The sequence below is a fragment of the Cherax quadricarinatus genome, chromosome 98, assembly GCF_038502225.1.
Source record: "Cherax quadricarinatus isolate ZL_2023a chromosome 98, ASM3850222v1, whole genome shotgun sequence".
In the NCBI taxonomy this organism is placed as follows: domain Eukaryota; kingdom Metazoa; phylum Arthropoda; class Malacostraca; order Decapoda; family Parastacidae; genus Cherax; species Cherax quadricarinatus.
Genome location: NC_091389.1, coordinates 7,803,839 through 7,815,943, shown reverse-complemented (window position 1 = coordinate 7,815,943; position 12,105 = coordinate 7,803,839). Strand labels below are relative to the sequence as shown.

Here is a 12,105-nt window from a genome sequence, read left to right as displayed (position 1 = left end):
CTTGCTTCCGGCACTTTAGTCGCCTTTTATGACACACATGATTTACGGGGGAAGGATTCTTCTCCACTTTCCCATGGAGAAGTATTATTCTAATTATTACAGTGGAACCTCAAAAACCGAACTGCTCCCAACACAACCAATTATGTAAGTGTATTTTTGTAAGTGCTTTTATAAGTGTATTTTTGAGGGTCTGAAATGGACTAATCTAATTTACATTATTCCTGATGGGAATAAATTCATTCGGTAAAGGCACTCGAACAGCCTTCTGGACTGAAGAAAGTTCGATATTTGAGGTTCCACTGTATTATTATTATTATTATTATTTCCTTAAACTTTATATCCAGTTAGTGGGTTATGAAATGTTCCAGCAGTGTTATTGTAGTTTCTTTGTTACTCATGACACCTTTCTCTCTCTTTATCTTTAGTGTTCGTACTTGTATCTACTGAAGCGTTATCTGGAGTGCAAGTATGGAGGGTGCGAGGGTCGCACGGTGTACCACCGGCTGCTAGAACGCGTCACCCACCTTCACATTCTCAGCGAGAACCACATCAGGGTCTTCCTGGAGGTGAACCCACAGGAAGTCGAACCACTTCTAATTGAGATCTTCGACCTGAAGCAGAGGTGACAGTCGTAGCATAGGGTGTAACAGTCGTAGCATTGGGTATAACAGTCATAGTATTGGTTGTAACAGTCATAGCATTTTGCGTAACTGTCATAGCATTGGGTGTAACAGTCATAGCATTTTGCGTAACTGTCATAGCATTGGGTGTAACAGTCATAGCACTGGGTGTAACAATGGCATTAGGTTCCGGCAAGGTCTACAACATAGTGTACAGTGTAAAAATATTAATGCCAACTCTATGCAGGGTTTTCTAACTAACTTTAACCAAAATTTATATTTACTGATTCTCATTTCTCTGGGAATTCCTAAGGAAGGTTCTGTATTTGACTCTGATTGGCAATTGATATTGTGAGATACAGTCAACTCTGTTATATGGCTCCTGTATATAGTGTGATTGTTTTTTATGAATGCAGTTGAAAAAATACATCAAAAATTGAATAGGACATTGAAAGGGCATCATAAATGCTATTCATTCTTGTCTGCAGCTTTTTAGTAACATTCATCTACATAGTTGATGCTATTTACTTTTGTCTGCACCTATTTAGTCACAAACAAATCACATTATATAGAGGCGCTATATAATAGAGTTGACTGTAGACACACACACGTTGTTAAAGTACTTCTAAGACATAGATATTAAGTACAATATTGTATCACTGTAAGGCACTTCTGTGCTAATAGAAAGGAGTTGTTTTTAACAATTAAACTGTCCAAACGTAGATCTACGTTCACGTGCGTAGCACTTCGACCTTATTTTTTTTACATTTGAAAGCATGTAAAAAACAAAAACGTAAATTTACGTTCGGATCGTTGCGCACAGGAATGTAGATCTACGTTTGGACAGTTTAAGGGTTAACTAATATAATCAAAGGCTAGAGTGTCTCTAGAGTGTTAGTGTTGCGGTTATGTTTTTTATTTATGAAGATGATGTTTGAAGAGGTCACCATGCATTGCCATTGTCTTGCCAGATGAGTTTTTTTCTTTTTAACACACTGGCTGTCGCCCACCGAGGCAGCGTGAACCAAAAAAGAAACACTTTCACCATCATTTACTACACCACTGTCGTGCCAGAGGTAATCTGTTACTACAGTTCAGATGCCGCTTCAGATAATTTCCTCATTCATCCTTCAGAGTACAGGTACTGTACTTCCCACTTTCAGTACTGTAACATCCTCACTGATCCTTCAGAGTACAGGTATTGTACTTCCCACCTCCAGTACTGTAACATTCTCACTCATCCTTCAGAGTACAGGTATTGTACTTCCCACCTCCAGTACTGTAACATCCTCACTCAACCTTCAGAGTACAGGTACTGTACTTCCCACCTCCAGTACTGTAACATTCTCACTCATCCTTCAGAGTACAGGTATTGTACTTCCCACCTCCAGTACTGTAACATCCTCACTCAACCTTCAGAGTACAGGTACTGTACTTCCCACCTCCAGTACTGTAACATCCTCACTGATCCTTCAGAGTACAGGTATTGTACTTCCCACCTCCAGTACTGTAACATCCTCACTGATCCTTCAGAGTACAGGTATTGTACTTCCCACCTCCAGAACTGTAACCTCCTCACTCAACCTTCAGAGTGCAGGTACTGTACTTCCCACCTCCAGTACTGTAACATTCTCACTCATCCTTCAGAGTGCAGGTACTGTACTTCCCACCTCCAGTACTGTAACATCCTCACTCATCCTTCAGAGTACAGGTACTGTACTTCCCACCTCCAGTACTGTAACATTCTCACTCATCCTTCAGAGTGCAGGTACTGTACTTCCCACCTCCAGAACTGTAACATCCTCACTCATCCTTCAGAGTACAGGTACTGTACTTCCCACCTCCAGCACTGTAACATCCTCACTCATCCTTCAGAGTGCAGGTACTGTACTTCCCACCTCCAGTACTGTAACATTCTCACTCATCCTTCAGAGTGCAGGTACTGTACTTCCCACCTCCAGTACTGTAACATCCTCACTCATCCTTCAGGGTACAGGTACTGTACTTCCCACCTCCAGCACTGTAACATCCTCACTCATCCTTCAGAGTACAGGTACTGTACTTCCCACCTCCAGTACTGTAACATTCTCACTCATCCTTCAGAGTACAGGTACTGTACTTCCCACCTCCAGTACTGTAACATTCTCACTCATCCTTCAGAGTACAGGTACTGTACTTCCCACCTCCAGCACTGTAACATTCTCACTCATCCTTCAGAGTACAGGTACTGTACTTCCCACCTCCAGTACTGTAACATTCTCACTCATCCTTCAGAGTACAGGTACTGTACTTCCCACCTCCAGCACTGTAACATTCTCACTCATCCTTCAGAGTACAGGTACTGTACTTCCCACCTCCAGTACTGTAACATTCTCACTCATCCTTCAGAGTACAGGTACTGTACTTCCCACCTCCAGCACTGTAACATTCTCACTCATCCTTCAGAGTACAGGTACTGTACTTCCCACCTCCAGTACTGTAACATTCTCACTCATCCTTCAGAGTACAGGTACTGTACTTCCCACCTCCAGCACTGTAACATTCTCACTCATCCTTCAGAGTACAGGTACTGTACTTCCCACCTCCAGTACTGTAACATTCTCACTCATCCTTCAGAGTGCAGGCACTGTATTTCCCACTTCCAGGACTCAAGTCCAGTTGACCAGTTGTCCTTAACCCTTCACAAAATGTTACTCTGAATATATTTAGCCTTTGACTCTGTCTAATGATTTAACACTACTTTTGAAAGAACTTACGGCCTTACTGTATGTATCACACGACACAAGTCTCAGAGAGATTGGCCGACTTAAAAAAAAAAAAAATAATAATAATAATAAAAGCCAAAACAAATGTTACGCAAAACGCTGAGCAACACCTGTTTAAAGTCATTTAAATCTTGTAAGTATTATAAATAACATTATTTGTTATTTATTTGTATATGTTGTGTTATACTCTCTCCAGGTATACTCAGTTTTATTCTCTTCAATATTTTAAACTTCAGAGTACAGTGGACCCCCGGTTAACGATATTTTTTCACTCCAGAAGTATGTTCAGGTGCCAGTACTGACCGAATTTGTTCCCATAAGGAATATTGTGAAGTAGATTAGTCCATTTCAGACCCCCAAACATACACGCACAAACGCACTTACATAAATACACTTACATAATTGGTCGCATTCGGAGGTGATCGTTATGCGGGGGTCCACTGTATATTTAAAAGAATTTTTTGGTACATGTTTAAATGGACTGTATGCTAAAAAAAAATTGTGTGGTGAAATTTACTGTGTCAAAAATAACTCACCAATTGATTTAACGAATGTTAATTTTATGTTAAATTCATAACTTTAACATAAATAACACTGAGACAGTTGCACTTGCGACATTATTTTTTCTATTTTGTTAACTTATGATATTTAAGTCTTTAATTCCGTTGATGAGTTTAGAGAGTTCTTCTACTCTCAGGGTCTGGTGCTACCCTGGTCAACCAGGCTGTTGCTGCTGGTGGTCCACTGTCCCATTTATCCATCACAGCCTGGGTGATCTGTTAACCCGCTAACTGTCCAAACGTAGATATACAGTTTCACACGTAGCACTCCGACCTTGATTTTCTCCATAAGAAAGCATGTTAAAAAAATGTAGATCTACGTTCGGAGCGCTACACGAGTGAACGTAGATCTATGTTCGGAGTGCTACACGAGTGAACGTAGATCTATGTTCGGAGCGCTACACGAGTGAACGTAGATCTACGTTCAGAGCGCTACACGAGTGAACGTAGATCTACGTTCAGAGCGCTACACGAGTGAACGTAGATCTACGTTCAGAGCGCTACACGAGTGAACGTAGATCTACGTTCAGAGTGCTACACGAGTGAACGTAGATCTACGTTCGGAGCGCTACACGAGTGAACGTAGATCTTCGTTCGGAGCGCTACACGAGTGAACATAGATCTACGTTTGGACAATTAACGGGATAATAATTATCTTTAATATTAAGTCTCAGTAGCTTATAAAATGAACCACCAATTAGTTTTGAAAAACATCAAAAAGATGAATAAGACTCAAATGCAATACTCAGATATCTTTATTTCTAAAATATAAGGTAAAAGATAAATGTAGATACTCTGTGGGGAAGCGGAAAAGAATTCTTCCTCCATAAGTCATGCGTGTCGTAAGAAGCGACTAAAATGCCAGGAACAAGATGCTAGTAACTCCTGTATAAATTACCAGATTTAAAAAATCCAATATATAAAAAAAAAAATTGGTTATAAATGACCATAATTTTTAAAGGGGTGGACCGGTAAGCCAGCGGAAGGCCTCGGTCAGATGACCAAAAGCTCCAAAGGCGGGTCATCATCTGACTAAGACCCGCGTCAGGAAACATTTGTCCTGTTTCCTGACGAACCTTACCTAACCTAACCTAACCAGATTTAAAAAGAAAAACTTTTGTTTTTTTTATTTTTAGGTTACCGTACCTTGGTGGGATACGGCCGATTCGTTAAAAAAAAATGTGGATATGGCTGGCAGTGCAAACATAGATCTATGTTCGGAGCGCTAGCGGTGCAAATATTGATCTATGTTCAGAGCGCTAGCAATGCAAACTAGTTAATGGTTCAAGTTGGACCAAAATGTCATCACAAATTGCGTGCCCCTACGTGCAGGTTGTGTATTGTTCCAGTCACGGTATTGTGACTTTCTATTCTCTGCTTCTCCCTTTCTTCCACTGGCTTCAGTATAAGTTGCCTCTGTATTTGACTTAACCCTTAAACTGTCCAAACGTAGATCTATGTTTGCGCGCGTAGTGCTCCGACGTTGATTTTCTCCCTAAGAAAGAATGTAAAGAAAATGTGGATCTACGTTTGGAGCGCTTCGCGAGCAAACATAGATCTATGTTTGGACAGTTAGAGGGTTAATACGTCTGCTGTGCAGGCAGAATGTGTTAGCAGTAAAGATACTCGGGTGTTGCATCTGTGTCTTGTTCACCAAATTACAACAGGAAAAATATAGTAGAGAGGTAAAAACACTTATATGCGATATATCAGTCATATGTAACACTACTCTGAGGAAGTGTGTGTGTGTGTGTGTACTCACCTCTTTGTGGTTGTGAAGAATATAAAGGCACACTGCTGTGACTGGAATAATATGCAAGTAACCCGCACATAAGACAGTGATGCTTATGGCAACGTTTCACTCCCACTTGTAACTAGTTGATGGTCTAAATCGTACCAAAACGTCATCATAAGTTTCACTCTCCTGTTTTTGTGGCTGTATTAATGTTGGTAGAATTACCGACAATATGTTAGGTAAAAGGGCATAAGTGCAACTAATGGGATAATTTATTGTGGCAGCATTTCTCTCCAGGAGCTTTGATAAACCGTTATGGCTTGACAAAGCTCCTGGAGAGTGAAATGTTGCCGCAGTAAAATGTGGCATTAGTTGCACTTGTATCCTTATACCTAACGTGTATTTGTGGTTGTAGGGGTCAACTCAGATCGTGGCCGTGCCTCTTAACCTGCCACTCTTCGAACTTCCTCATAGCCTCGTTTGTGTACATACATTAGTGTTGCCAAGTAGGTGGACTATTTTTGAAAGGTGTAATAACTGAGGTATTTACCACTGTGACTGGTACAACTCCTCCCCCATTCCCCTCCTTCCCCACCCATTGTATATAAATCTTCCTCACCCCCTTAATGTATATAAATAAGTTACTGATGGTCCAGTGTACCTCACATGTGTCATATTTTATAAAACATTTATATTAGCAGTTATAAAAAATAAATTTGTTATAATGCTCTGGGAACATTCTACATATTTCGCCTTTTACCGTCTCTGGAAGAGCGGTCTATATGTATTGAAGAAATCATCTTTCTTGATTAAGAAAACTGATCCACATTTCACAGAACCTGAAGAAAATGTAATTCGGCAGAATATATCATGTGGTTGAATTTGCAAATGAACTCTGGGAGAGAACTTCTGCCGAAGCGTTGACGAATTTCTCGACCGTATTTTCCTGCATAGAATGCGTCCTTTTTCCCACAAAAAGTCCTGGAAAATCAGCCTATGTCTTACTTGCTGAAGGTGAGGGCCAAGGGTAGGCTGTGGGTTACACTTCCGCAGTTGTTTACTAATATTACTTTACAACCGCTTGGAAGCATCCACTTGCATTTCTCATATAATCGTGCTCCTTATATGTGGGAAAATACAGTAACAAGTGCTTGTTTGTGATGGTGGATAACGACACTGTGCTGTGCGGCAGTACTTGTAATCATGCATTAAATGAAGCGTATTTACTTTTCCTCCTAATAGCGAAAGAAAAAGTAAAAAACAAATGCAATGTAATGCCATCTAGTATTGATATTTTGACCACACACTGGGATTTATCAAGTCAATATTTTGACCACACACTGGGATTTATCAAGTCAACATTTTGACCATACACTGGGATTTATCAAGTCAACATTTTGACCACACACTGGGATTTATCAAGTCAACATTTTGACCACACACTGGGATTTATCAAGTCAACATTTTGACCATACACTGGGATTTATCAAGTCAACATTTTGACCACACACTGGGATTTATCAAGTCAACATTTTGACCATACACTGGGATTTATCAAGTCAACATTTTGACCATACACTGGGATTTATCAAGTCAATATTTTGACCACACACTGGGATTTATCAAGTCAATATTTTGACCACACACTGGGATTTATCAAGTCAATATTTTGACCACACACTGGGATTTATCAAGTCAACATTTTGACCACACACTGGGATTTATCAAGTCAATATTTTGACCACACACTGGGATTTATCAAGTCAACATTTTGACCACACACTGGGATTTATCAAGTCAACATTTTGACCACACTGGGATTTATCAAGTCAATATTTTGACCACACACTGGGATTTATCAAGTCAACATTTTGACCACACACTGGGATTTATCAAGTCAACATTTTGACCACACTGGGATTTATCAAGTCAATATTTTGACCACACACTGGGATTTATCAAGTCAACATTTTGACCACACACTGGGATTTATCAAGTCAATATTTTGACCACACACTGGGATTTATCAAGTCAATATTTTGACCACACACTGGGATTTATCAAGTCAACATTTTGACCACACACTGGGATTTATCAAGTCAATATTTTGACCACACACTGGGATTTATCAAGTCAATATTTTGACCACACACTGGGATTTATCAAGTCAACATTTTGACCACACTGGGATTTATCAAGTCAATATTTTGACCACACACTGGGATTTATCAAGTCAACATTTTGACCACACACTGGGATTTATCAAGTCAATATTTTGACCACACACTGGGATTTATCAAGTCAATATTTTGACCACACACTGGGATTTATCAAGTCAATATTTTGACCACACACTGGGATTTATCAAGTCAATATTTTGACCACACACTGGGATTTATCAAGTCAATATTTTGACCACACACTGGGATTTATCAAGTCAATATTTTGACCACACACTGGGATTTATCAAGTCAACATTTTGACCACACACTGGGATTTATCAAGTCAACATTTTGACCACACTGGGATTTATCAAGTCAATATTTTGACCACACACTGGGATTTATCAAGTCAACATTTTGACCACACACTGGGATTTATCAAGTCAACATTTTGACCACACTGGGATTTATCAAGTCAATATTTTGACCACACACTGGGATTTATCAAGTCAACATTTTGACCACACACTGGGATTTATCAAGTCAATATTTTGACCACACACTGGGATTTATCAAGTCAACATTTTGACCACACACTGGGATTTATCAAGTCAACATTTTGCCCACACACTGGGATTTATCAAGTCAATATTTTGACCACACACTGGGATTTATCAAGTCAACATTTTGACCATACACTGGGATTTATCAAATCAACATTTTGACCACACACTGGGATTTATCAAGTCAACATTTTGACCACACACTGGGATTTATCAAGTCAACATTTTGACCACACTGGGATTTATCAAGTCAATATTTTGACCACACACTGGGATTTATCAAGTCAACATTTTGACCACACACTGGGATTTATCAAGTCAACATTTTGACCACACTGGGATTTATCAAGTCAATATTTTGACCACACACTGGGATTTATCAAGTCAACATTTTGACCACACACTGGGATTTATCAAGTCAATATTTTGACCACACACTGGGATTTATCAAGTCAACATTTTGACCACACACTGGGATTTATCAAGTCAACATTTTGCCCACACACTGGGATTTATCAAGTCAATATTTTGACCACACACTGGGATTTATCAAGTCAACATTTTGACCATACACTGGGATTTATCAAATCAACATTTTGACCACACACTGGGATTTATCAAGTCAACATTTTGACCACACACTGGGATTTATCAAGTCAACATTTTGCCCACACACTGGGATTTATCAAGTCAATATTTTGACCACACACTGGGATTTATCAAGTCAACATTTTGACCATACACTGGGATTTATCAAATCAACATTTTGACCATACACTGGGATTTATCAAATCAACATTTTGACCACACACTGGGATTTATCAAGTCAATATTTTGACCACACACTGGGATTTATCAAGTCAATATTTTGACCACACACTGGGATTTATCAAGTCAACATTTTGCCCACACACTGGGATTTATCAAGTCAATATTTTGACCACACACTGGGATTTATCAAGTCAACATTTTGACCATACACTGGGATTTATCAAATCAACATTTTGACCACACACTGGGATTTATCAAGTCAGCATTTTGACCACACACTGGGATTTATCAAGTCAATATTTTGACCACACACTGGGATTTATCAAGTCAACATTTTGACCATGCACTGGGATTTATCAAGTCATCCTAAAAGCGATGCTTTCAGTGATTGATTACATTTGCAGTACGAGATTGAACTTCCAAGGATTGTTGTATCAAATGCATTAATTTTATTATTATTAGAATCAAAACAACGTGTTAAATACATTAAGCCCCACACTTTCTTATAATTATATATGTACATTGTGTATACGTGTTTATATGTAATAAGATCACCGTAAAATATGATATCTAAATATGCAAAATAACCATAGTGAAAAACAGTGAAATCCCAAGTGGTTTTGTTTTTTCACTGTGATTATTTTTCACGTGTATATGTAGCAGTGCTTGCATGTGTGCACAAGTGAGTGGGACTGTTATTTAGTTGCATCTCTTTTACAAAGCTCCTCTAGAGAGAGTGATTTTTTTTGTAAATGTGGTTGCAAAAACTACATCTAAAACTGAATAGTGCATACTATGAAGGCCTGTCCACCGGCTATTCAGTTTTGGTGCACTTTTTCAGTCGCATTTACAAAAGCATAAAACAAAGAGAATGTATAACTTACTGCAGGGTTCCTCAAATTGGTCGGTATCGACCCCTAAGGATCATTCTGGCTATCGAAGGGGTTGACAAATGGCTGGAGGGTCAGTGCATGGTTGAAGCTGGTTTTAACTGTGCAAATGCAGTTCTAAGCATAGGAACAAACTGAACCTGGAAGATCGTGGTGACTTACCACTAAAGCTCACCAATCACCAACCAGTATTAGTGACCTTGTTGACACTCATCAGACACATTCTTCCCATTAATGATATCAGCAGTTTCAGTAAAAATGGCTATGTTAAATCTTATATTTTTCATAAATTAAGTATTGACTATTTTTTATGAGGTCATTGTTACTGTTATTTTTTTTTTTCATCAAACCGGCCATATCCCACCAAGGCAACGTGACCTAAAAAGAAAAACGAAAGTTTCCCTTTTTAAATTAGGTAATATATACAGTAGAAGGGGTTACTAGCCTCTTGCTCCTGGCATTTTAGTCGCTTCTTACGACACTCATGGCTTACAGAGGAAGAATTCTGTTCTACTTCCCAATGGAGATTATTATTACTTATGCCTCTTGTTACTTAACGATGGAGTTCCGTTCGTAAGACCACATCGTTAAATGAGTACGTCGCTAAGTGAGGAGAGGCTGTATTAAGTTCCCTGATTTTTTTTTTTTTTTTTTTTTTTAAACAAGTCGGTCGTCTCCCACCGAGGCAGGGTGACCCAAAAAAAAAGAAAGAAAATCCCCAAAAAGAAAATACTTTCATCATCATTCAACACTTTCACCACACTCACACATTATCACTGCTTTTGCAGAGGTGCTCAGAATACAACAGCTTAGAAGCATATACGTATAAAGATACACAACATATCCCTCCAAACTGCCAATATCCCAAACCCCTCCTTTAAAGTGCAGGCATTGTACTTCCCATTTCCAGGACTCAAGTCCGACTATATAGTTCCCTGATAATGTAAAATATCCTGAAAGCCCTTGGAAGTTCACTATTTTTTCACATTGGTTGTTTTGTGTATTTTTTTTTTTCAACAAGTCAGCCGTCTCCCACCAAGGCAGGGTGACCCACCGAGGCAGGGTGACCCACCGAGGCAGGGTGACCCACCGAGGCAGGGTGACCCACCAAGACAGGGTGACCCACCGAGGCAGAGTGACCCACCGAGGCAGGGTGACCCACCTAGGCAGGGTGACCCACCGAGGCAGGGTGACCCACCAAGACAGGGTGACCCACCGAGGCAGGGTGACCCACCAAGACAGGGTGACCCACCGAGGCAGGGTGACCCACCGAGGCAGGGTGACCCACCAAGACAGGGTGACCCACCAAGACAGGGTGACCCACCAAGACAGGGTGACCCACCGAGGCAGGGTGACCCACCAAGACAGGGTGACCCACCGAGGCAGGGTGACCCACCGAGGCAGGGTGACCCACCGAGGCAGGGTGACCCACCAAGACAGGGTGACCCACCAAGACAGGGTGACCCACCGAGGCAGGGTGACCCACCAAGACAGGGTGACCCACCAAGACAGGGTGACCCACCAAGACAGGGTGACCCACCGAGGCAGGGTGACCCACCAAGACAGGGTGACCCACCGAGGCAGGGTGACCCACCAAGACAGGGTGACCCACCGAGGCAGGGTGACCCACCAAGACAGGGTGACCCACCGAGGCAGGGTGACCCACCAAGACAGGGTGACCCACCGAGGCAGGGTGACCCACCAAGACAGGGTGACCCACCAAGACAGGGTGACCCACCGAGGCAGGGTGACCCACCAAGACAGGGTGACCCACCAAGACAGGGTGACCCACCAAGACAGGGTGACCCACCAAGACAGGGTGACCCACCAAGACAGGGTGACCCACCAAGACAGGGTGACCCACCAAGGCAGGGTGACCCACCGAGGCAGGGTGACCCACCGAGGCAGGGTGACCCACCAAGACAGGGTGACCCACCAAGACAGGGTGACCCACCAAGACAGGGTGACCCACCGAGGCAGGGTGACCCACCAAGACAGGGTGACCCACCGAGGCAGGGTGACCCACCGAGGCAGGGTGA

The 12,105-nt window shown here is 41.3% G+C and overlaps 1 protein-coding gene across 1 annotated transcript in view; it reads left to right on the top strand.

Annotated features, from left to right (window-relative positions):
• Positions 1–1,306, top strand: part of LOC128702493 (vitamin D3 receptor B) — a 65,955-nt gene extending 64,649 nt beyond the window's left edge. The window contains exon 8 of the mRNA XM_070105414.1: positions 426–1,306. Within this exon, the coding sequence (XP_069961515.1) occupies positions 426–626 (201 nt within the window). The 3' untranslated portion in view covers positions 627–1,306. The remainder of the gene's footprint in view (positions 1–425) is intronic.
• The last annotated feature ends 10,799 nt before the right edge of the window (positions 1,307–12,105 follow it).